The 25,860-nt window shown below is 37.3% G+C and overlaps 4 protein-coding genes and 2 long non-coding RNA genes across 8 annotated transcripts in view; 1 reads left to right on the top strand and 5 right to left on the bottom strand.

Annotated features, from left to right (window-relative positions):
* Positions 1 to 1,232: 1,232 nt before the first annotated feature.
* Positions 1,233 to 3,495, bottom strand: LOC136244676 (sterile alpha motif domain-containing protein 3-like). The gene is made up of 6 exons (XM_066036222.1): positions 2,781 to 3,495; positions 2,477 to 2,731; positions 2,056 to 2,424; positions 1,830 to 1,998; positions 1,696 to 1,787; positions 1,233 to 1,645 (listed from the first exon to the last, which is right to left on the bottom strand). The coding sequence occupies exons 1-6, from the start codon at positions 3,066 to 3,068 to the stop codon at positions 1,343 to 1,345; spliced, it is 1,476 nt and encodes a 491-aa protein (XP_065892294.1). The 5' UTR covers positions 3,069 to 3,495; the 3' UTR covers positions 1,233 to 1,342.
* Positions 3,496 to 3,577: 82 nt separating this feature from the next.
* Positions 3,578 to 6,804, bottom strand: LOC136244051 (uncharacterized). Its single transcript, XM_066035575.1, has 11 exons — positions 6,645 to 6,804; positions 6,267 to 6,565; positions 5,974 to 6,123; positions 5,742 to 5,919; positions 5,530 to 5,681; positions 5,305 to 5,478; positions 4,871 to 5,240; positions 4,396 to 4,657; positions 4,152 to 4,342; positions 3,951 to 4,011; positions 3,578 to 3,893 (listed from the first exon to the last, which is right to left on the bottom strand). Exons 1-11 carry the CDS (start codon positions 6,802 to 6,804, stop codon positions 3,578 to 3,580), a joined length of 2,313 nt encoding a protein of 770 aa, XP_065891647.1.
* Positions 6,805 to 10,210: 3,406 nt separating this feature from the next.
* On the bottom strand, positions 10,211 to 14,730 carry LOC136244317 (uncharacterized). Its single transcript, XR_010695149.1, has 2 exons — positions 11,365 to 14,730; positions 10,211 to 11,323 (listed from the first exon to the last, which is right to left on the bottom strand). It is a non-coding gene; the product is annotated as an uncharacterized lncRNA (long non-coding RNA).
* A 111-nt stretch (positions 14,731 to 14,841) lies between these two features.
* Positions 14,842 to 15,901, bottom strand: LOC136244315 (uncharacterized). The gene is made up of 3 exons (XR_010695147.1): positions 15,732 to 15,901; positions 15,042 to 15,095; positions 14,842 to 14,990 (listed from the first exon to the last, which is right to left on the bottom strand). It is a non-coding gene; the product is annotated as an uncharacterized lncRNA (long non-coding RNA).
* A 60-nt stretch (positions 15,902 to 15,961) lies between these two features.
* Positions 15,962 to 17,182, top strand: LOC136244050 (uncharacterized). Its single transcript, XM_066035574.1, has one exon. The coding sequence runs from the start codon at positions 15,962 to 15,964 to the stop codon at positions 17,180 to 17,182; it is 1,221 nt and encodes a 406-aa protein (XP_065891646.1).
* Positions 17,183 to 23,185: 6,003 nt separating this feature from the next.
* LOC136244314 (uncharacterized) overlaps positions 23,186 to 25,860 on the bottom strand; it is a 34,169-nt gene continuing 31,494 nt past the window's right edge. The window contains exons 1-5 of one of the 3 annotated variants that reach the window (XM_066035872.1): positions 25,096 to 25,572; positions 24,785 to 24,960; positions 23,740 to 24,670; positions 23,457 to 23,694; positions 23,186 to 23,396 (exon numbers count right to left, since the gene is read on the bottom strand). In XM_066035872.1, the coding sequence (XP_065891944.1) occupies positions 24,593 to 24,670; positions 24,785 to 24,960; positions 25,096 to 25,270 (429 nt within the window). In that variant the 5' untranslated portion in view covers positions 25,271 to 25,572 and the 3' untranslated portion in view covers positions 23,186 to 23,396; positions 23,457 to 23,694; positions 23,740 to 24,592. Of the gene's footprint in view, positions 23,397 to 23,456; positions 24,671 to 24,784; positions 24,961 to 25,095; positions 25,573 to 25,860 lie in introns of those variants that run through there. The other 2 variants (XM_066035871.1, XM_066035870.1) reach the window with 2 other exon arrangements.

The following is a 25,860-nucleotide window of genomic DNA, read 5'->3' as shown; positions in this document are numbered from 1 at the left end:
GGCACAATAGCCGTTAGTGTTTGCAAACCGGTACCGGCTAAATATACACTTTGTACATGTTAATTACTGTCCTATAGTAATTTTTCAAACGATAGGCGATATCCTATAGCAATACTATCCCAATATTTCGATATGTTCATACTATCTCCCAGCCCTAGTGGAAATGCTATAGCTACTTCAACCTACTTGTATAATGAACACTCCAATCACCATTTGGGGACCGGTGCCTTATTTGTTATTTCTTTACCCGCGTGCAGCGGAAGGCTCACACTTGTAGCTGCTCTAAATATAGCCTCTCACCTTAATTAAACTGAATCTGATTAATGCATCAAAGACTGCATTGCCACGACTGTGCGTCACCAAATGCTAGTACTCGATTCACTACTCCCCGGCTTCAGTAAGAGTGTTCAGTTACGCGCAAACAATTCTTCGTCTATCATCAGGCTCATTGGAAGCGAAGTATAGCTTAGAAGTATAGCTAGAAGAAGCTGGAAGTATATCAGTTACTATATACAGTAATCAAGTTGTTACCTTTCATCATATTTACCGCCCATTTTGAAATCTTGTCGCGTGAAGTACACCACGGAACTAAAATCATATGCTTGAAAGTAGCCAATGAAATCAGTTGCCTTCATTTAAACAGCTTGTCTTGCGCCGCCAGCCCTGCAGTAGTTACTTTTTGTGCACGTGGTACTATGTGATGTGAAGAACCAACCGGAAATCGACTATAAAACCACTTGATCACGCGAAGTTTGCACGTGGGAGGTAGGGTCGAACTGCTGATTATTGCCTGATAAAGAGAATCAAGATTTTATTAGCCTCTCACCTTTTCACGGGGTAACAAATATACGGCGAGCTACAGTGATTTCAATCTCTAGTAGCTAGCTACTATTCTGCATCTCACACAGTGATTTACCAAAGGCATGCCTTTACCAAAAGTGAGTAGCTACTTGTTCATTGTGTTTGATGCACACTGGGTATGTGTCGCTATATGTAAAACACCAGCAATACAGTAGAGCATTGGCCTTTAACATCCGAGGTATTTTTGCACTGATGCTTTCCAGTCACTGACCTAGCTGTGCGAGGACCTGTGTAACTTAAACAAGCTTAACTGAATCTCGTAGCTCAAATTAAAGTCTGAACTACATGGCGATCTTAAAATATCCAACTATAGCTATAGTTTAATTTTACTGATAGCAGAATTTGTCCAGTGCCCAATTGGTAAACTTGATAATAATAATGATAATGGAACAAAGTATACACACTGAAGAATGCACTCGTCATCAGTACTATATAGCTAACAAACTAAAACTACAGTTCAGGATGCTGATCCAAAATAAAACTACAGTTCAGGACTTGGTTGATGCTGATCCAAACTGGTCAGTACTCGAGTAACAACATCAGGCACTTTCTGTTTGTCTTTGATACCTAGGATATATCGCTGAACAAAAATTAAAATAGGGTACAAAGATTTAGGATAACAAATATCAAATACATAATATGAACAGATCATTTTGATTAAAGCATCCTTAAATGAAACACATATCATGGCATTTCTCCTTTCTATTGTAATGAAATAGTCCCCTGGACTTGTCCGAGCAATGTAAGGCTCATTTTGATCTATTGTACTGATCTCATCTTCCAACTATTAGATACAATGAATCACTATACAAACATTAGTGCAGACAGACTTACAGCAATCTTGTGAAAGATCTTTTGTTTTGTTTTAGGTCCGAGGAGCTGACTAAGTAAAATTATAGTATTTTCATCCTGCACATTCACATTCTCTATAAGAAAATATTACATGAATGAAAAAAAAATGATTTTACCTTCATCAGGTAAACTTTGAAGAAGTCTACTCATCGTTTGAGAAGTACAGCCTTCTAAATTAGCTTGAACCCATACTTTGCTTGACAGCATATCTAATTGGCTTCCTGCATCATCAATTTCATCTGTGCCCCTGCATTCTTCTAATATATATCTGATCTCCCTTATGATCTGTATAAAAAAATGTTTAATAATAAATATTACCAATTTTGTGGCCGCTATATTTACATATTTTTTTGTTTCAAGAACTGGAAACTTCTGCAGTACTTTTTGTACTGGTGGACACTCTTGAAGCAACCATGCTCTTCTAGCTTGGTAAGTACTCTTCATAGCCTTTTTTACAAAGCCAGTATCGCAATTCTCTTCTTGCAAAGCATTTTCCAAATCTTGCAAAGTTATTGCTTCATCTTCTGGTGGCGGTGTCAGTCTAGGTGCAGTTCGCTTCCGTTTAGCAGAAGGCAATGACTCTGAAATACTTTCATCTGTCTCCTGTGTGCTTGTATCTGATTCACTTCTTCGCTTTCCCCCTCCTTTGGATGCTTCTGAAGGTCTTCTCATATTCTTGAGCTTCTGTCGAAGTTGAAGCTTCCACGAACCCTATATAGTTACATAAATACGTGCTATTATTTATAAATTTGTGCTAACTTACATATCCATTTCCAATGGTGTCTTTCAGTATAGGATGTGTTTGAACCAGCATTTTGCACACAGTTGTATAGTCCTCAGAGGTTGGATACTGTGTAAATTGCCATATTTCCCATGCAATAGTGGTAATGATTTCTGTACGCACTCCTTTCACAATCTGGGACTTCTCTATAGATTCACATGTTTTCCTTGAAAATTGAGGAATTTTGAATTTTGAGTGCCAGTCAGAGTTAGTCCTTTTGACAGCACCTTTTGTTGTCTATAAAATTGATATAGTTATATACATACACATGTATAGTCATGCTTACTGTGATAGCTGAAGACTCTTGGTTGGAATGAATAATAGAAGTAACAACTTTTCTCTCTCCGATAATCGGCACTATCTCCTGAATCTCTTCTGGCAATAATTTCAAAAATGCTGAGCCGTCGATTTTATGATGTTTGAAGGCTGAAGCCACAGAATCAGGAGACTCAACTCTTCCTTCCAGGTTAGAAGTAAGGAAAGCCTCCAACTCATCCACAGTGCACTTTGCAATGTCCATGACTCCAGCAAAAATCCTGACATGGTAACAGTGATTTCTGCTTCTTTTATACATCACCACTGGGGCAGATTACAGCATGTATTTAATCAGCACTGGGTGTGAAATAACACTTAACAAAATGAATATACTATAGAGCAAATATACCCATCCTATCGTGTTTAATTGGCGGCTGCTGTGCTATCCAACTGAAAGTTAAACACTTGCAGGGCTGCAACTGAATCTTAGCTGATTCCTGAGATGATATTATAATAATTTATACCCATATCCTCCATTCTCAAACACTTAAGTCCTTCCTCGCAGCATTACTGTACCCCTCTACCATTCCCCATGAATTTAGAAACACTTACATATACTTGTGGTTACAACAACAAGTTCATTTGCTTTGTGTAATATGACACCTTTATCATTATACAGATGATAGACTGAGGTAGAAAGGTTAGTTATTCATTGCTAAATGCAACTACACATACAAGCACATACTTCCAAGCTGCACGTGTTAAGCACTTAGTATTTTTGTAATAAAATATGAACACAGGAGTCAAATTTACAGAAATGAATTGTGACTAAACACTTTCTGCAATGTGGTATCTAACTATCACAAAATGTTTGCTATTTTGAGTCTGCAAAATTTCTGTGTAAACATAAGGTAGCTTTTCAATATCTACAAGTAGTGATATGGATGTCTCTTTAACTTCATAAGAATGATAATGGTTACAATATGATATGGTTTCATAGGTAGTGGAATCTAATAGAATCTTGCTGTTTGATATGTAAATATTTTCAATTTTGGCAAACTTGGGATATTCACCATCTGCTGCTTCCATCATTATTAAATGGCTTGTTTGATATTTCTGTCCAGCAAGTTTTATCCACTTTGCTCTGCAAAGTATGTGTGCAAGTAATAAAGTTTGCATGGTAATTGAAGTTTGTGGTTACCTGAAACAGTCAGAATTCCCCCTTAGTGATAAGGGCCTGTCTCTTTCTGCAACAAGACTCCCTATAAAGTGCCACACACATAATTTATGAATTCATCTGTTTCACCAAAATTATAGATGGGTATGTATTTGTTTATATAAGATCATAACATTATGAATTTACAATTCTGGCAATCGTGATCAGTTATAGCTATGTATTTACCTGGCCCAACTTCTTTCTCTTCTTCGAAAAGTGATTTCTGGCTTGTGTGGTAAAAGCACTGCAGCATTTGGTGCCTATTTGCTAGTGTCCATGGTAAATTAATGTAATTTCCCAAGCGCTGAGCTATTTTTTTGAAATATTTATGTTTTGCTTCAAATCTAAGTGCCCACAACCTTGAGAGTGGTCCAAACCTATGGTGTACACATGCATACATATGGCTAAATCAAGTATAATATTTGCTTACTTGGATATGAGTCTAGGAGTATGAATCAGGTAGTGCATTTTTGGAATTACACTTTTATCTGGATACAACTGTGTAAACCTTATATGATGATCTTCTATTAATATTTTTAGATACGCAGTTTCATCTATTGTAATACTTGGTGCCATTAGGTAGTCAGTTATTTCCAGCAGAGTAAGAAAATTGTGCCAATAGTTGTCATCACTTCGGATATAGTGTCCAGTGAGTATTGGTAAATAACGAGCAAAGGTCCACATTTGGACTGCTGCAAAATTTCATGCGTAATTTGTATAATTATGTGCATGGGATGTTCATGTAAACTGGCATGGTAAATAAAATAACATTATAAAATGCCATTGATATCACTGCAGCCATTTCTTGGCCGCCAACCTTTGATATCACCTCTAAATATGTAATTTCAAAATAATGCGACATGCATTTGTATAGTTTGCATACAGCTATGTGTGTGTTCATTTACCTTTTTGGTTCAATCGGCTTGTATTTGAGTAAAGTGTTTTTCTCTCAATTGGTACAGGCGTATCAGATTCTGTTCCAATGGGTAATTCCAGAGACTCAATGTGCTTGTTTAAAGTTTCGAGTGTAAGGTAGTTCCTTTCAATTAATTTGATAAGCATTAGTTTTGTTTCGTATTGCAAGACTCCCTCTAATAAGTCATGCATCATATCACAAATTAGTGCACCACTGCAAATATCAAAATGTAAAACTTCCATCAATAAGCTTCTGCTGTTCACTCCATATTCGCGTGACTGAGATGGGTCATCATCAATAGCTTGTAAATGTGTCTCATGTGTATGACTGCTTCGCAATTCAAAGTGGTCTTCATCAAACTAGAGGTATAAAGAACATAAATGTTTCTACTGAATATAAATCACTATATACTTATATGCTAACATGTATTTTGATTTCTTCTGCTGTTCCTAAGCAATGACGGCAAGGTAGTTGGGCACTAGCACTTTCTTTAAATCCACCTAAAGCAGTGCTGGCAGGATTGTCAGCTATTACAACAGCAAGTGAACCAAAAACTTTCTGTGGTCCATTGAAGGTAACAAGATCATAGCCATTTTCCTATATAAGTGGAATATAATTAAAATTGAAATGACTTTAAACTGTCCTTACCAATTTTTTAATGTCCTCTACTATTGGCTTAATTACTTTACTCATGCCATACTTTTTCAGTGTCCTGGATTTGCACAAAGCAAGAAGTTGTATTCCTTTTAGCTTAGAACGCTTGCTTGGAGTAATATTTCCCAGTCCAAAGTAAAAGGCAGCTAAAAGGAGCCATGTTCATTAAGACACTATTATCGGTAGTACGTGTATTTTATAATTACCTAGTTTATGTTTTCCTTTACTTGAACCTAACGGGTTACACACCTCAACATCATCATAGTATAAAAAAATTTGTAGTGCTGTTGGGTGTTCACTGAATAGTGGCTGTGTAAAGTAATGAGCTCCATCACAAAAATCTGTCAGCCTTTCTGGTGTAGTTGATGTGTGACCTTTTTGGACCTGGGTAGCACATGCAGTAATTACAACCACTATAATATTTTACGTGTTGCATACTTCAGTATAAATACCCTCATCTTTAAGTAACATTTGTAACGTCTTCAGCAAGGGTACATAAACTAGTGTGTCAGTGACTTCTTTCAAGCGACGCTTCCTTCCGTGTCCACGGTGAATTCTTCTAGTGCCCATCTTGATTTTTGTTGGCCTCTGTATGTAAGTGATTAAGCGACAATACTTTCATTTGTATGTTCTGGTGTCAGTTGTGTGTAATACAGTATTAAATGTGGTTATGAATGCAAACATACACTACCACTGCCGTAGCATTCTGTTTTGTAATTTAATGAACTTACAACTAAATTAAAGTTCTCTCGAAAATATGTGAGTTGTTGGGCTGGTGTTTGAAATCCTCTGAATAGCCTGCTGGTAGCCGAATAGAGATGTTGATGTATCAGTAGTTTAGCTTCTGCCATATTTGCTGTACTATCCATCATTGTCCCTATCTGACACCCTATGTTTTCTATAACACTATCAAATAGAGTCTGCACTTCTTCTGTGATTGTGCTCATTGCAGATTGAGGCATTCCATGTACTTCTTTTAATTTAAGTAACCAGAGTGCGACAACTCTGGAATTATCTGTGGATTCACCATCTGCAGAATAATATACTGCACTATACTATTGTACCCAGAGTATGTTGTTACATCATAATACATTGTGTACATGTAATACCTGTTATGCTTGAGATAGATAAGCTGTCTTCTTGTAATGTTGCTTCATTAGAGACCTGATCCCTTTCAGTGTGATTGCTACCATCAATTACCATTGGCTCAATATCACCAGTGTAAATATCATACAGACCTACACTTTCACCAGTGGCTTCTAACTCCATTGTGTTATTTGTACTGTTGTCACTATCCAATCCATGCATTGAGTAAACATGATTTCGGTAGGTGTAAAAGTTACGAAAAGTCCTTTGACAGCCTTGCAAACCACACTGCATATGAAAACATGGATCACAAGCATGGACCAGTCGTATGTGAGTCAAAAGCATTGAAACAGAAGCAGCACTAGCTGCACACAAAGGACACGTAATCATTTCCTGTGAACAACTATCATACATATCTAGTTGCATGACTCTTTTTATATGTGCTGGTTTCACAGAGACTCATAGCCACTAATAATTTCTGTTCCATCATCACAAGTAATGGATGACTTCACTCAAGAATATGGCTAATTGAAGTGCCAAGCCCAAAATAGTTGTGTAACCCTATCTATAAAAATGATAGGCAGCAAAGTGTTTATCTTGGCTTGGTCAAGTTGGTGATTTGTGTAACCACCCAAAACCATGTTGGCATTACATAATGATTACAGGCCAAATCTAAACTTGTACACCCAAAAGCTTAACTGTTTTTTTTTTTTTTACCATGCAGTAACATCTACATACCACATATGAGGTACATGATCAATAACAGTATATGCTAACAATTTACTCTATGTACACAGATTTCTATTAACCAATTTCATTTTTGAAAGTGCGCTATGGCCGACAAACTTTTAAACATAAGTGGGTATGCTCAGAACCAAGAGCTCATAAATGCGTCACAAGGCTTGCTGCACTTATGAGCTCCTGTCAGAACTGAAGCCAGTAAGGGGTGATAATGAATGCCACTGGTTTACCCAGCAGCTATATATAGATCAATCATCTGAGGATGGTTTTTTTTATAATTGCATTTTTGTATGCATAATTATAGTGACTGCTTTGAGAATGAGTTATTAATAGTCTGTTCTTTTGTAACAGTTATAATGGTTGTTGTATTAATTCACTATAGTCTGTTCTATTGTGTGAGGCTTTAATACCAAAGACTTCTATCACCAGTAAAGGTCTTAATTTTCTTCATAAAGAACTAAACACAGTGTATTTGTGCTGTATTGACTTTTTTACTGATCTTAATTATTGTATAACTGCATTGTATGTAAGTACAGTCACTACTGTAATAAGTGTCTTGCAAGGTAAACTATATACTGCTCCAGACTTGTGTAAACCACATGGACTTTGATTTGTTGTGTAATAGTAAGTGGGTTGGTACTGCTTTTGCTTTCAGTATCAATTCTTGTCATAATATAGTTAGTGATTCCCACACTGAAGGGAAGATCTAAAAGTGTTTGAGTACCAAGCCTTTGGTCAGATCAACATCTTTGTGTCTGGCCATTAATATTGTTACTCTGTTGTGTAAGACAGTTTTTGATATATGTGAGTCTGCTGGTGATGACATAATGTTATTTAAATGCCATTATGAACTGGTGCCAAGGTGCCACACCAAAAAGTCAGTAAAGTGATTAACCTAAAATTGTAATTGGTAGCTATAAACCAAGCCAAAGCAATTGGTCAGGTCAAGTCTTTGTGTCTGTGTCATTTACTGAATGCTGCCATATGGCTGACTTGATAAAGTAGTTCAGAGGTGTACAGGTCATGAACTACAAGGTGAAAATTCCATGATAGCTCTCACACAGCTGGTATTGCAGACTGCCCTCTATATGGACAATCATGTTCACTAGCTTGCATGATTCATTCTTAGGTGCATGGTAAATAAAAATAAGCTTGAAAGGAAATGTGAATTATATTATATATAGCTAGGTGTTCCTGTGCTTAAACATTTCCCAGCGCCTATTTTAACCTTGGCATCTGCATCGTACATATTGTCAGTGGCGGATCTAGGAATTTATAAAGGGGGTTTCCAGTTTAGAAGGTGGAAATATATATTGACATGAGATACGCAAAAGTTTGCACTACATCGTCTGGTTTGGTAAGGTGAGACCAAAAAAAAAAAAAAAAAGTCACAGCCTAGTAATAGTACATAAAATATATTAAATAACTTTCTACACACTACTTTAGTAGCTACTGTGACTGCTCTATTAGAGTATCTCGATCGAGACGCACGCCGCGATAATTAAAACATTTAATTGTTACACAATCATTTTTCAAAGGGGGTTTCCGTGGAAACCTTTGAAACCCCCCTAAATCCGCCACTGATTGTTAATATGCATGCATGAGTACCAAATAGCTACATAAAGATGAGCTTTCACAGACTTTTAGGAAGTACTGCATGTCTTTGAGTATGTAGTGTAGTGGATTCCTATAGGTATTTAATGCTTTCAGGATTTCTGTGGTCATGCCAAGTCCATTAGTTGTAAAGGTGTAACCAAGCTAATTATCTATTTGGTTAATTCAAAGCCTTAATTTGCTTTTATAGCTGGCCATTAATTTTGTTTAGCTGGGGTGTGTATGAGTTTTGATGTATGTGTGTGTGCTGATGATGATATAGATAATTTGTATCTATAGACAGGTGTCACTTATAGTACAGTGCCATGCCAAAACATACTTGTAATTTATTTAAAGCCAAAAATATATTTTACTGCCTTGCAAGTCACATACCAAGCCAAACATAATTATTTGGTCATCTTTGTGTCTCCTGTACTTTAAGTTATGTTATCCTGCCATATATGGCTGACTTGGTAAACTAGTTGAGTGGTTTAGGCCAAGAACTGTCTACCTTTGAAAATTTAAACACAAAAACGATGTATACTGTAGCTTCACTCGTGCACAGTTATGTGCAAGTTATGAAGTTCCCCAGGTCAAAAAATGGGTCCAACTTTTTTTTGCAAATCTTACTTTATTTGAAGTGCTGTGTAGATAAATTTTACTTTACCCCTGTAGCCTAAATTTTGTAGGTGTGAATATCTAATGCAACCTCTCAAATTTCAAGAGTAACATATTTCAGAATTAATTCCCATACATTATCAGGCAACAATTGCCCGTTCTGGACAATCACATGTATGGAAAACCATGCATGAATGCAAAATGTCATTTTTTAGTTTGTAGTTTTTGCAACAGTTGGCTAGCTTTTCTGCATGAGATTCTATGACCTATATACACTTTTGGAGAGATTATTTGGTATTCACATGAGATAGTCATTGATCTCATGACCCTACCTACACATTAGGGTAGTTCTCAAGTATTTAGTGCATATATTGATGATTTTAATTAATTAAACATGTAGGTTTTGTCACTGATGGTGAATGGAATTTACTGTGTACTAAAGGGAATACAAGACCACTATCAGTGCTGCAGATTCAAGCTAATGTTAGAGCAAATCATTTCACGGATGGGTTTTAAGAAGTTATCCACTCTTTCTGTACGTTGTTTTTTTGAATGTGCAGCTGTTTATAGCATAACGAGTACTATACGAAAAGTATTTCCCCATTGTTTGTATGCGTGTATGCAAGTGCGTGGATAGTATAAGGCATGAGTGATGTTCATAAGAATAATAATATTCAACAATTACATTCATTCACTGTATAAGAATAAAGATGCAATATGTGTATGCATGTGTATGTAATGTACGGGTACTATACGAAAAGTATTTCCCCATTGTTTGTACGCGTGTATGCAAGTGCGTGTATAGTATAAGGCACGAGTGATATTCATAAGAATAATAATAACATCAGTCACCGAAATGGTCCACATACAATTGCCTGTTGATGTATCATTCCCCGTCCGCTTGGTGTCGTCATATAAAAGGTTCCACATGATACTGCTGCTGCAGTGCATTCTGATCCCCACTGGTAGAGGTTACTGAGTTGCCCCAGAATAGAACTGAATTCGTTCTGTTTTAACTGATGGTATAGCCCATCTTGCCTGACACCATTAAGATTATACACTCTGACTTCATCTTTTGCTACTCCGGTAATTATCATATCTAACCAATAGCATAGTGCTTGTTTGGACAGTGCAGGGGTTCCTCCTAGTAGCACAACACAGTAGTTTAAACTCCTAGTCTTGTAAACCAGTCTCTACATTTAGTTTGGGGAATTACAACTCATGATGGAATGAAATCAGAATATATGATGTAATCATTTTTAACATTAGCTGCATTGCATGAACCAAGTAGAGTGCATAGCTATAGGCTGTTAAGCAGTTCTGTTTCAATAACAGGTATGAAGTAGGCCACAGTAATATCATGACAAAGAAGCACACATTTAAAAATCTAGTGTTACTTGCATGTGGGAAATTTGACGAAACCCTGTTACATAAATAGTTGTATCGCTTCAATCCATTTTCGGTTAAGGTTAGAGCTGAGCAATAGTACAACTATCACTATTCACAAATTGATAGTAACTTTTATATCGAGTAACAATAGTATCACGATATTACTAGCAGTTATCAACCTCACATATACGACGCATGAATAATCCAATTACACACCACATATCTGCTTTTCTTACACTCCATTGGAAAACACCACTATGTATTACAGTTGTAATCTTGGTTGTGCACACTCTACTGAACTTTCACAGTTTCCTCAACTTCAACACTTATCACGTTTGCTTCTGTTATACATGTTTTTTGACTAAGCACAGATATGGATAAGTTACCATGATTGTTACTCACAATAATGATTATCGATTAATCGCAACTAAATTTAGTAGAGGCAATGCTATTGTTAACGGCGTAATTCCCCAGACTCTCTAAAATACAATACTTTTCTCTATAATCAGCGTTGCACCAATATGCATATTTTCACATTTACCAACAACTGATTATTTACCCATTCCTGTACTGATATGCCAATATTCACTGATACTCTTTAATACTTCGTGAATTGCTATTTGTTATGTCTGGGGTAGTTGGGTAATTAATTGCATGGGCAGTCAATTGTACAATGCTTGCTACAGTGCTGTTTACCCCTTTCAAGAAGAAGGAAGCCAAGTAGTTAGAAAAACAAGTAAACCAACTTCTTACTAAGTGTTTTTATTGGGATTACAGACCCTTTGCGAAAGGCAATTGATGGCAGCCAATAAATATATGCCTGTTGTAGCAAACTTTTCGGGGACAAACCTAAAACAGTTATAGCAAATAAAACATTTTAGTTACCACTGCGTACACAACTTTCTTTACTGATACGTGTTCATTACCATCAATAATGATTGATTGTGGGTTTTGGTTAATCAGCTAATTATTTCCACTTCATAACCGATACTAATACTTACAAAATTTGCCGTTACTGATTATTCAACCAACTATTGGTGCAATAATATTTTAAAGTTGGTCAAAAGTGACCCTTTTCCAACACCTGATTATTGCTTTGTGTTTGCTATCAATAAATCAGCTAAGCACCTTTGATACAATAAAGTCAATTGACTACAACATAACACAATACTGTTTGTTGCACTATAAAGCCTATTAATATATAATATATATATACATCAAAGAGGCTATATAAAGGGGAACAGAATATTCAGTTATCCACCCAACATCTATCAAGGTGGCAGTCGAGTGGTTGGCATGCACCCCCAACAGTGAGAGAAAAACAAAATAGCTCATAGCTCATCAAGTGCAGGACATGACTAAAACGCAGAACGGACTGGAAAACGGACTTGCAAATGGACTGGCTCATACAAGTTTTTAAACACGGATTTTCCACTTTTGTTAACAGTATACCATCTCAACCTACCATCTATACCATCTCTTACCTTTGTCCTCCTTTGTGTCCCATTTCTTTCTCCACTAGCCGCATAGGTGTTAATTCGTGGGTAGCGCGTGTCAATGGCTTCTTGTGCTGACTATCACATTATGAAACGGCAATCGTGTGATTTTTCCGTACCACGCCCCTACGTTTCGAAGCGAGTGGATTGATTGCAGAAGCACTTCTCGCACTGTTCTTCGTACGTATCGCTGTATAACGGACACAACATAGTTGAAAACGAACTAACGTTGCTTGGTAGTAATTGATGGTCAGGGCACACACTGAGACGTGTAATTATTTGATTTGCCTGGCACCATCCGTTTCTTTGATGCGGTATGCAAGGGGGTTCACTGGTCATGAATTTACAAAAAAAGTTAACAAACAAGTATAAGAAAAAAAATATGAATTTTAAATTTGAATAGGGATTATAGAAATAAAAAGTAGTGAAACAAGGGAGATCACCTACACCTGCAGCCATACACATTTAATCCCTACTTCAGTCATGTAATGTAGTATAGCCATGATCCCTACTTAAATTTAAAATTCATAATTTTTCTTATAGCTACTCGTTATTATAAAGCACACTGGCTATTTCGCTTCGTTTTTGGCTATGTTCTGCGCGTTACGCAGTCACGTATTGAAAATAGTACATGGGGCGCCTCTACAATCAGCTCACTTCAACGTGGTACAAAAATTACGCCCATTTCATCCTTGCATGAAGTCAGCACAAGAAGCCATTGATGCGCTACTGCGAATCAACACCTTTTCGTTAGTGGAGAAAAGAATAGGGACACAAAGGAGGACAAAAGTAACTCCATGATGCATGCACTGTAGCTCCTTCGGTTGGTGAAAAGGCATGTCTCGGGTCCAAGTGACGTCTAACAGTGAAAAAATCAAGCCTGTAGCGTTAGCCATTGTTGAGTTACGCTTGTCTGAACGCATCAGTTAGTTAGTAAGTATGTAAGTCAGTCAGTAAGTCAGTAGAAAATTCCATTAAACAAGTAGAAGGAAAAATTAGTAATTTTAAGTTCGATTAGGGATCATAGAAATAAAAAGTAAGGAAACAAGGGAGATCGCCTACATCTGCAGGTATATACTAGTGGACATTTAATCCCTACTTCAGTCTATATATCTCTTCATGGCTAGTTATACACTGAATTAAGGATTAAATGTCCACTAGTATATACCTGCAGATGTAGGCAATCACCCTTGTTTCCTTACTTTTTATTTCTATGATCCCTAATCGAACTTAAAATTACTAATTTTTCCTTCTACTTGTTTGTTAACTTTTTGTAACATAATTATGACTGGTGAACTCGCAAATACCACTTCAAAAGCAAGACAAATGTTTTGTGTAAGCGCACACCCCAACTATTAATTATTGAATAGCTAGTGCTTCGTTTCCAGCTATGTTCAGCCTATCACACAGCGTTATTAATGAGGAGATTACATTAGAAGCGCTTCTGCAATATATCGAGTCCCTACGGAAAATATACGAAAGATTCACTCATCAGAATGCGCGCCCCATTGATAAATTAGTGGAAGTTATTGTAGCCATTACGCTTCATTGTTAGCTTTGTTCAGCCCGTTTCACAGTGTTGTAAACGGAGGACATCGTGAGAAACGTCTCTGCTGTCACTACAGAAAATATGGGTGATTTAGCCACCGGGAAGCCATTAGCGCTGCCACGAATCAACACCTCACATGTCAGCAAAAAGAAATAGGGCACAAAGGAGAACAAAGGTAACTTTGGTAAGTTCATGATGCACCCCTTGCACGCACTGCGGTATGCCAAAAGGCACCAGTCGGGACGAAGCGACGTTCAACAGTGAAAAAATCAAGCCCGTAGCCTTAGCCATTATCGAGTTACGCTTGTCTGAACGCATCAGTAAGTTAGTCAGTCAGTCAGCAGAAAATTCCTTTAAATAAAATTTTTTTCAAAATTCATAGCAACTTTTCTGAAGTATTTTGGGCTGACACTTTTGGGCTTGATTCTACCTAAACAATGCTGCCAAGGTGCCATGAAGGTATTGTGAGGCTGATTTCTGGTGAATATTTTTTTGTAAAAAGGTGCTAACCTTGTGGATACAGTATTACCATACTGTATGATAAATTGTTTTTATAATAAAAATTTTGTAGCAACCCTACGGAAGCATTTCGGGTCGTTCTGAAGGCACGTTTAGGCTTGGTTATACCTAACCAATATTACCAAGTCCTCGTGAAGGAATGGTAATGATGGTTTTTAGTAGATTTTTTTCATGGGCCACGTCCAAACCTTCCTGATCCCTACTATACAGTACGGTAGATAGCACTAATAATTCCAAACATCATTGAGTGATTGATGTGTAAATCAGGTCTTGCTACACACGATTATCTAATATCTATGAGTCTACGAAAGGCTAGCTCGTGCAAGTGTAGGAAGATTCTGGAGCGGTGGTAGCCCAATATTACCCACACTTGGCATCCCTAAACACGTGTCAATGTCCGCATCACTGGAAAATATTATCGTTATTCCAGGATCTTGATCTTCATTGGACTGATCATTAGATTCCTGCAACAGAAAATATGCTGAGGATAAAAAAAAGTGATCCCAGAAACATACCATGGAATCTTCCATGCTGTTCAAAATGGCCAAGGTTTGATCCAAAGTTCCAAACTAGATGAGCAGAACAGATGAATGTCCATACATAATACAAAATAGGGTACGTAAACACACAGTTGGGCTGAAGCAACATCTAGAAAAACTCAAGCCTGTAGCCTTAGTGGGTGGGTGCTTGTTTCCAAACAAAACACACACACACACACAAAGTAAGAATATTGCCTAGCATTGATTGTAAACGATGGAGGTACAAGAGCAAGTTCTTTCGACCTTAAAGTGACAGGTAAAAGAAAGGTCAAGGGAGATTTTTAGTAGCCAAACGTGGGTAATTATGTGGGAACTTTACCTCATCAGATCGCGCAGTCATGCGCACACGATAGAATTTACAATGAGTGAAGATAAAACATTGCCTTTAAAAAGTACAAGTACTGGTATAGTGGATTTTGGTTGCGTTCGAATTTCCCATATTCTGTATTGTTTCTTCACTTTTAAAGCCTGCGTAGCCATGGAATCAGCTTGTGTAGTACGGTAGATCTAGGAAGATCGTTAATGAGCTGATTGAGTGGCTACCAGGCGTTGACAACCGCCAAATTACTTGAACACAACCAAAATCCGCTGTACAGGTATTTAATTTATTTAATACATTGGCGACAGTCATACATGTACATAGATCTATAACACGCGTAAGCTCACCTCTACAAGAAAAACCTTTAATAGATCGTGAGTTGACAACTGCCAAATTAAGATCGTGAGTTGACAACTACACTGGCAAACAGTCTTGTAAAATGCAGCGAAAACTCTGCACCCTCTAATAATGGTCAGCCGTGTTTCTCCGCGTAACTGGCACATTTTCATAACGAAAAAATAGAACATTAGGAATTACGGAACGGGGGGTTGCGCGTGTATTAGAAATAATTTTTACAATGGTTCATTCTTGTTGTGTTCCAGGCTGCAGTAACGATTCCGTGAAGAAACCTGGTTTGTCGTATCACCGACTCCCATTGAAAAGAAAGAAGTTGATGAAGGTATGGATACACAAGATAGGTCGGAAAAACCTACCACTCAACAGAAACACCAGGGTTTGTAGTGACCACTTCGTGAACTCGGTAGGACGACGGCTACGAAAGGATGAATTCCCAACATTTAATCTCCCGATACTTCCTACGTCAAAAACTGTGCCAGTTAAGCGAAAATCCCCAAGAAAGTGGTGTGAGACTCCACCTGAAGATGATGGAACCAGCGAGGAGCTCGAGAGTGAATCAAGTAGTGATGAAGAGATTGTAAGTGATGAAGAATGTAGTACTGAGCAGCTTACCATGGTTGATATTAAGCAAATGGAGGAACAGATTGAAGCAATGAAACAGAAGATAACAGAGTTAGAAAAGGAAAATAAATCATTAAAATTTAACCTTGATAACATTGCATACACAGATAAGAAAGTGTCATTTTACACTGGGTTCCCTAGCCGTGCAGCTCTGATGTCATGCTTCAAGTTCCTTGGCCCAGCAGTCAATGAACTAATATACTGGAACTCCAAGGTAGATGACACTGCAAGTGGAGTGAAAAAGAAGGGTCGTCCAAGAAGCTTGGCTCCAATTGATGAGTTTTTTCTGGTTCTGGTACGACTCCGACTGGGTTTGCTAGAGCAGGACCTTGCTGATCGAGTAGGGTTATCCTGTGCTACTATATCAAGAATATTTACTACTTGGATCAACTTTCTTTATTTAAAACTGAAGGAGATTCCACTGTGGCCACCAAAAGATGTTGTAGCAAACATGCCAAAGTGCTTCCAAGACCTGTACCCAAGAACACGAGTCATCATTGATGCAACTGAAGTGTATATTGAAAAGCCGTCATTACCAGATCTGCAGCAAATGACTTTTTCAAATTACAAAAACAGCAACACATTTAAAGCTCTAGTGGGAATTTCCCCTTCTGGAGCCATAACATTTGTTTCTAGCCTTTACTCGGGTTCTATTTCAGACAAGGAACTCACAAGACAAAGTGGAATACTGGCATTGCTTGAGAAAGGTGATTCTGAAAGAGCTATGGAATGTATCAAGAACTATCATATATTTGACAAAGATATACCATCACATTTGACTGATCTAGCTGACCAAATTTTTTTGTATGCTCTGTATTAAGTAACTTCTGGCCCCCACTTTGTGAATAGTATTTTTGTAGCATCATTTTTATAAGTAATATGAAGGTTTGTACAATGGATACACTATTTCTGGTAACATTTCACACTCAAAGTAAACATTTAATTGTGGGATTGCTCTGTTAACCCATTCACTGTCAGAATATATACGTTTGATCATTAACCCCTTGGTGGTATAGACACAAAAGTCACACCATTCACCAACTTATCCTAAGAGGTGCATTCATAGCACCCCGACACAAGGTGCTGCAGAACTAAAAAGGGTGTTGCAACATGTAAATTTGGGGTGTTAGGGAAAAGGCAACACCCATTGGGTGCAGTTGTAACACTTTTCACTTTCAAGGAGTGGGGTCTCAACACCCCTTTGTTTTTCCAGTTAAAAGGGGGTGTTGCAAGTGCACCCGAATTTTAACAGTGTATATATATATTATATCTATATGAACTCTTGCTCAGACACTATCAGGCTCAAGAATTTGATTGGACTTTACAGTAGCAGTGGTAATCTTAGCTTCAAGATATTCTAGTGAGTGAACTTTGTGTATGAGTGTCATCTTTGATCTTGGCATTTTCTTCATTGCTTCTTATATTTCATTGGAATACTTTTAAAGTCCCAGTGACTTTGAGGTGGCAAGTTGCAAGAGAACATGGTAATAGGTGATGAGTCACTGAGGACATTACAGGCTTCATCAGAAATACCAACACATTCCCACTCATGGCCACAGCAAACCATGCATAACCTTCAATTATCTAATCGCAAGAAGAGCATAATGTACTTGACTCACTTACCCTTGAGTTAATGATGGCATAAATGACTGAATTGCAAAATGAATCATCAATTACTCAAAGGCGATGTCATGTACTTAAAATAGCATGATGCATCTTAAAACCCTTAGTCTGAGCAACTAATAACTTAGCACACTATCAATGGTAAATACATTCCAATTTCTGTAATTGTGGTCCTAGTGTTCACCATCAGAGTCATTCACAACAGAGTGATTTTGAGGGTGACAACTAGCCACCACGGTCAATAGACTAACACTGTCACATGTGTCACTAACATAGTCCTGGGTATCAACTCTTGTAAAGGTCACTGAATTGTGTAACCTTGAGAGTTGATGTCTGGCTAGCTATGCTATATAGATTGTTATTGTTACAGTTTGAATCTAACTTTTTATGAAACATCTTAAATTTGATGACGCTTATATATAGTGGCATCAGTGAGTTGTAGAAGAAGCCTTAATTGTACCTTCCTGTAATGCCAAATTGATTACTGCTTTGCCAGCAGAAATCAGTAACTATCCAGTGGCAGATCTAGATGGGTTTCTGGGGTTTCAACAGAAACCCCTTTTGAATTTAGCTTAGTGGAATTCTCAATAACTTAACACTATTTACAACACTTCACTTTTCGTCTCCAATTGCATTAAAAACAATCGAAATACTCTAATAGAGCAATCAAAGCTACAGCTTGTAGTCACCATATTTGCCTAACTATTTACAGTGTATTTATTGTAATTGCTAACTAAAAATAGCTTAAAATCTGATCTCAGAGCTTCTAAAATATCAAAAATTTTCCAGAGAATGGTCATCAGATGCTTTATTTAGCTATACCAATTTTCAGAAACCCCCTTTTAAAAATCCTAGATCCGCCACTGCTATGCCCTTGTCAACAGGAAGTTTTGGGCCAACACTTGGCTCAATAGCATATTTTAGTAAGTTCAGTAGATTTATGTTTGCTACAAACCTTGACACATGTGCTGAGCAACTCTCTTTTTAACAATAGGCTAATTTTAAAATGCTTAACTTCTATACAGATAGTAGTTAATCGCATAATTTGGCAGTAATCACTTGCACTATTACATGAATAAATAGTGCATCATCATCTCTCATAACATAATGATAATTCACACCACTTTATCCGTATCTTCCTTCAGACCAGTGTTGTAATAGTAATGTGTTCTAAATTTTGTTATTGTTGTTGTTATTGTAGAGCTTCACAAAATACTTTTAGTTTTAGTTATTAATTGTTAACAGTGAAGCCAGCGGGTACAATTTAGTTATTGTTAATATTTGTTATTGTTACATTCAAAGGTAAATTACATATTCTATACGTATACATGTATTAAGTGTACTGATCATTAGCCTTAATCAGGACTTCTCTCTCTAAATTAGTGTTGGTTAAACGATTGCGTCTACCAATACAGCAGTACCCTGCTATAGAAAAGGTGCATTCTATTGGAGCACTAGATGCAGGTACTACCATTAAGTCTACTGCTAAGCGAAAAAGATTTGGTAATGTAGTTTCCAACTCTAACCAAAATGTAAGAGCATCTTTTTTTACTGGGCGTTGGTATGTTGAACCGCAATTCATAAAATCTCTCAATTTCATTTTCAGCAGTAGTTGCAGCTATACCTTTGTCAACCTGGTGTGCTTCTCGTAATCTTTGGCTTATGATACTGGATAAGTGACGAAATTTCTTTAGAGGAGGTTGTTCATCACTATTTGCTACCACAGACACAGTTTCTGTGTTTCCTGACTCAAGGGTGGTGTCAGTAAATTCTGATATTTCAGTTTTCAATGCAACTATAAGATGTGCCTTTACCACTGTGGTCTGTTGATCATTCAAAATTAGCGTGTATTTTGGATCCAGAAATGTTGCAATTAAGTAATACACATCAAATCCAGCTGCAGAGGGATTCACATATTTATCACCTTCATTTTGCATATTTTCTTTTTGTTGTAGCTGTATAATTTTGAAAGCCTTCACCATGTTGCTCCCATTATCAGTTATTATGCTTCCAATCTTGTGATCAGGAATGTTCCAATCTTTGAAGATTTGCAAAACAATCTTTAATACTTCCTCTCCTGTATGAGGGCTTGGCATGCGTTTCACTGCTAAAGTGACACTGTGACGCTTGTGACTGGCAAAGAAATTACAAAAATTTAATTTTCTAGCTTGCAACATGTGGGACAAAATATTGCCTTTTAAATCTATAAGCACTTCGTCTATCTTCTTTGACATCATATACCTAGATGGAATAGAGTACCTACTGCCTAATTCTGTGATTAGTGAAGAGAAAGTTGGATCCTCAACCAAGCTAATAGGGGCACTAGATGCTGCTAAAAATATAGATAACTTTTTTGTGATAGCCTTGCATTTAGGATCTTCATTGTTATACAGCTTGGGCCTCTTAAGAAAAGTAGTGATTTGTGGTTGATTACTTTCCATTGAAAAATTACAGGCAGCATTAGCTCTAGTACATGACTTCTTTTCATTTTCTTTCTCTTTGTTTTGCTTTTCCTTCTTAATTACTTCATCATAGGCTTCTCTATGTGATGACTTCAAATGCAACTTTAGGTTTGTGCTAAATTTTCCTGAGAAGGTTTCCCACACTTAGTCTTAGTTACTACATTTGTTATAACCTCTTCACATTTGCTCTTTTTAGCACTTTCATCATATATTGCTGAAATAATCCCACACTGGACTTGTTTTAGGTCTTCCCAGTTACTGCTAAATCACTCATTGCTATCATTCAAAGTCAACTAGTTTTAGAGCTTAATTTACAAGTGAAATAGGTGGTTGGTAGCAAGTTATTTATGCCTTGGCTGACCCATCCCATAGTACATCTGCTTGTTGTATTGTTTACACCTTCACAGAATGCATGGTAGCTAACTCCACCTGGTTAGTTAATTGCATGCTTTTCATAGATATATCCTAAATCATATATACTACCAGGGGAAGTGACTTTAACCAGCTAATTGTCAAAGCAAATCCTTAATGTTACAAAAACTCTGTGACCATTATTGTTATTGTTATTAATTGTTGCAGTCTATAAAAAATCTTTTAGTTATAGTTTTGTTATTGTTAACAATAAATTTTATCCCTTACAAAAACATCCCTTACAAAAACTGGTTTTTGATATTGTTATTGTTAACAATTACAACACTACTTCAGACCCACTACAAGCCACATACATATGTGTACTAATTGGCTTATGTAGAATCACTGTAAATTTCCTCATCTTTTTTCTCATCTTTTTCTGTGCACCCTTTGTGCTGCTGAAATTTCTGCACACAATTCTACTAGCTCAAATTTCAGTGATAGTTTTAGGAATTATTACAATGTAGTTAAGCTGATGCTTATTTATTATAAAGACAGTTAAATCTAGACTTCTATGGGTCTGGATGGTGGAGCAGAGAAATCAGGAGGAATGTCACCCATCCCTTACAAAAGATTTTGGGTTTGGAGGTAATCTCAATATATTGGCAGAATCTTCTTTATCATGTAAAATACTTGCCTTCTGTAGCACTTATGAGCTCTTCCTAGTCATAGAAAGTTACCTGCTCTTGTTTAATATCCAAGTCTTGAATGGAGCCTCCATTTACCATCTTCACAGCAGGGGTTCACCTGGGAATGGTGCAAGTTGCAGTCTATTTTTCCAGAACAAATGTATCCTCCGCTTGTCTATCATGCTTTGTTGTACCCAGATATAAATATTGCATAGTTGTAAGTACTCGAACTCACGAGATGATCAAGTGTATATCCTCTTCCTGGAGTTTCTTGCTGACTGAACATGTGTTACTTGATCAGCTTCACCCTTTTAGCCATCGCACCATAAAATCTAGATAGTTGACCAAAATAATTTGTAAATCTACATACGAATAATTGATGTAGTAGAAGGCTGAACAGGTGGATTCGCTGGAAATGCCATCAATTCTTTATCGGATGATAGCCAAGAAGGAGAATTCAGAAAGCTGTCCAGCTCCTCATCTGTTGTATCTAATAAATCTAACAAAAGTTGGTGTTGGGGCTCTAGGTGCCAGAACTGGTGGAGTCATTTGCTGCAATGCTGTTGGCTGTTGAAGTGTTTGCTGTTGGAACAATTGTTGTGGTGCAGTAGGTTGTTGGGCAGTGGGGCTGGCTGAACTACTGGAGGCTTGGTTTGCTGCACCATAGTAGTAAGCAGTGAAATAATCTACCCCTGCTTTACTAGCATTGTCAAAGTCTTGTTCTCTTCACCTACAGTTGTATGAACGATATGTACAAATTTATATTATGCTACAATAAGTGTTGCACTGTAAAAATAAGTGGTGGGATCTGTAGCAAGATAGTGGATGTCTTACAGTGACTGCTACCAATAAATCTAGTGAAGATTATGATCTCGCAACATATTTCACCCCTTTTTTTTTATTGCCTGCATCTAATACACGCCAGAATGGTGAAAACCTTAAGATTTTTCTGGTTTTCATTAATTAAGTATTTATATTTTCCGTACTTGTTATTCCCATTCCAGCTATATATTCCCAACCTCCAATACACTTCCAGTTGCTGTATCTGAGTAAAGAGAATTACTGGAGATCACTTCATTTGTAAAATGCATTATACCTTTTGAGATAATTACATGTAGATGCTTAGCTTTTGATTTTTCTCTTGCGATCCATGCCAGTTAATTCTGCATTTACTTAATTAAAGTTTATGTACCGTAGATATATATATTTTTTGTGGATTTCGTTGATGTCTTAACCACGTAATTTAAATACTTGACGGCCATGTACAAATTGTATGGAACGATCTAGAGATCGATGTCTAAACACTGTTCTCAGGCATTGTAGGGTCCATGTTATATCACCGGACAATTCAAATTCGCGTGTTTGTATGTTGCCTGATAATAATATATCCCATACAGAAATTTCAGGGTTGTTACATAGTTGTCACAGCCTTGTGTAACATGCATGTAACAAGGTTGTGGCAGCATTGTAACATTATATATACAGCCCACTTACAAGCATGTGACAAGGTGTCAACATGGTTGTAACATTTATGTTACAGCCTTGTAAAACCAGTGGAATTGTAACGCCTTTTGGATTGTTACAGGTTTGTTACATGCATGGTTGTCCATGAATTGTACATGCTATATGGCTAGATATTTAACTGCCATGCACATGCATGTATGCAGCTATATGTTTGCACATAACGTCATGTGTTTAATGTATAATGAAAAGAAAACATGTACAACTGCATACAATATAAAATGCAAATACTGTTACAGTACCTGTTACAGTACATCACTGTGGGATGTGTCTTTAGATTTGTTTTTGAGTTTTCTGCGCACTTGTGCACATTTATCATTAATGGTCTCCACCAATACCGCTTTACCAACTGCTCTTTCGGTATTTGTGTACTTGTCCTGAACAAATTCTATAAATATAAACAAAGAATAATATTGCATGTATAATCATGACATGAATTTTTACTTACTTATGCAGGCTGCAACAATATCCCCATCAAGAGGCTGATTGCCTTTGTTATTTGCTCCAGCTTTGGTGGTTCCGTAACAGCTGGAGCAAGCCAGTACTTCTTCCTTAAAGAAAACACTGAGCAAGGCCCGCATCATCTTCGTAGGGCCGGCAGTTGATGCAGCACACACTTCATCCAGTTGTCGTCTAGTGAGCATGACTCCATACCCCTTCACCAACTCTACCATCGCTGATTTCATCTACCAAACCATATATAGTTGTTGTTGTACATTTTAAATACGTACCTTTACTGTTTCATCCTGAACTTCCTGTATTGTTCAATAGTATAAGTTAATACATTAATGTACCGTATATGACCGTATTAAAGCCGGGCTCAAATACACGCAGGGGCTCAAATATACGCCGGGTACAACTAGGAGACTGTCATAATAAACGCCGGGGTGCTAATGATATGTACTGAAAGGGGTTCTAAACTCATGTCAGCTGCTAACTATACAGTGATGTCTCGTCACCAGTCTTATGATGTCTCGTCACCAGTCTTATGATGTCTTGTCTTGTTCGACTATGCCTTCTCTTCTGGTGATGGCCATAGCGTATTTATCGTGGTCATTGTCATCTTTCCACCCGACTTCCAATGTTTCACCCAGCAGAGGAGTCCAAATGGGTTTATGTACGTGATAGGCTATGGATTTCGTATTTCGTAGGTACTTGTACTGACACCTGTCATTCTCAACGAGTGGCTAGTAAGAAATAAACGCCGGGGTCCAAATTAACGCCGGTCTCGTTTAAACGCCGGGTCAAAAATGATTTATAGGAAATAAACGCCCAGGCTTCTATACGGTCATATACGGTATATGCAGGTGTACATACTATGATGTGTAGACATGCAGGTGATATATCTTAATCAACAACATGTTTGTTTGTTTGTTTGTTTATATTAACATGTTTGTTTGTTTGTTTATATTAGTAATTTGAAAATGATGAAAATTATTATGTAATGATGGCTATGGGTACTAATAGCACATGCTGCAGGCAACATAACTAAAATTATTATCTATATATAGACTATAGTCTTGTCACTGATGGGCTTCTCTTTCTGCTTCGAATTCGTTACTGTAGCAGCGTTCTTCGAGTTCTTTACTTTGGCTTGCTGTGTGCTTTTTGCTTGTGTACTGTGAGGCTCTTCTTTGGCTTGGATGGCTTTTCCAGTGGTAGCTACATTAAAATACATCGAGAACCTGAGTGTGTATAGCTATAGCTACTATAGTCTATATAGGCATGGCCTATGCTATAGCTATGATTACACTATACGTACACGTACAGCCTTACAGATTCAATGTTCGGCTTTGCTGTAGGACTGGGGTTCCCTATAGTTAGCATTGGCGAGGTGGTATCTGGTTCAGTTGTTGTTGATTCAGCAAAATCACAGCCACTTAGAATATCCTCAACAGTGATGTTTCCTTTAACCATCTCATCACAGAGCTTGTTCAAGTTAGGCCGATCCTCTATAAGTATATCACGGAAAAACATATAATTGTACAGGCTAATCTACGTAGCTGTGGACATGGAGCATTGCAATTGCCGAAAAGCATCAGTCTACGTATCTGGCTATATTGTAACTAGCTATACTGTAGATATACCTGATATTTTTAGGATTTCCACGTCATACGGAGTCTTCCCCCTCCATCTCATCTTGACAGTAGCTCCAACATCAGGTTGATAGTCCTTCACAGTTGCGGAGATCGGCATCACTCCAACCTGCCCATCATCAATCCACAGAACAATAGCAAACTGGCTGTTTCCATGTTTAGCCATAAGACTAGCTAGCTATAAGGTACGTAGTCAACTTTCTACAACAAACTGTCAATGAAAATGAAATCTTTAAACTTTGCTGCCAAAAATCAAAAATCAGTTAACTTCATGGCTTGCTTGTGTAATAATAGTATCACGATTGTTACGTAATTAGCTAGCCATTTTCCGTGTATCATTATTAATAAAATTAATAGCAGAGACAACTTCCTCTTGGTGATCTCAGGTAAACTGTTCCAGCAGTCAATTACACCCTTCCCCAAGAGTGCTTCCACCTACACATTGCATACATGATAGCTATACATATTTCAGTGATATAATTGCTTTAGTATTAGCTCCTATACTGAAATAGAGATATGGCCATGGAAAACTGCATAACTAAGTAGCATTTGACAGAGTAGCCTATAATGAAATCTTCATACAATGAACATTTTTCATTTGCTGATCCACTTTCAAAAACTGTTGCCTGTCGTTCAACAAGGCACAGGGCTAAAAAGCTAAAGGAGGATACAAGTTCACTATTTCAACATTCTGCAGAAGCAATTCCCAATATTCCCGATTGTGGTGATGAAAGCGAGGAAGAAGTAATGCTAGAA

Source organism: Dysidea avara, chromosome 14 (assembly GCF_963678975.1).
Source record: "Dysidea avara chromosome 14, odDysAvar1.4, whole genome shotgun sequence".
NCBI classification, from domain to species: Eukaryota; Metazoa; Porifera; class Demospongiae; order Dictyoceratida; family Dysideidae; genus Dysidea; species Dysidea avara.
This window is presented reverse-complemented; position numbering and strand designations above follow the sequence as displayed.

Coding starts and splice junctions, on each gene's coding strand:
- LOC136244676 (XM_066036222.1), bottom strand. CDS start 3,068: ATGTATAAAAGAAGCAGAAATCACTGTTACCATGTCAGGATTTTTGCT. Junction 2,732..2,780: donor AAGAGTCTTCAGCTATCACA/GTAAGCATGACT, acceptor TCAATTTTATAG/ACAACAAAAGGTGCTGTCAA. Junction 1,646..1,695: donor AGATCTTTCACAAGATTGCT/GTAAGTCTGTCT, acceptor TGTATCTAATAG/TTGGAAGATGAGATCAGTAC.
- LOC136244051 (XM_066035575.1), bottom strand. CDS start 6,804: ATGGAGTTAGAAGCCACTGGTGAAAGTGTAGGTCTGTATGATATTTAC. Junction 4,343..4,395: donor ACTCCTAGACTCATATCCAA/GTAAGCAAATAT, acceptor TGTACACCATAG/GTTTGGACCACTCTCAAGGT. Junction 4,012..4,151: donor AGAGAAAGAAGTTGGGCCAG/GTAAATACATAG, acceptor GGCACTTTATAG/GGAGTCTTGTTGCAGAAAGA.
- LOC136244050 (XM_066035574.1), top strand. CDS start 15,962: ATGGTTCATTCTTGTTGTGTTCCAGGCTGCAGTAACGATTCCGTGAAG.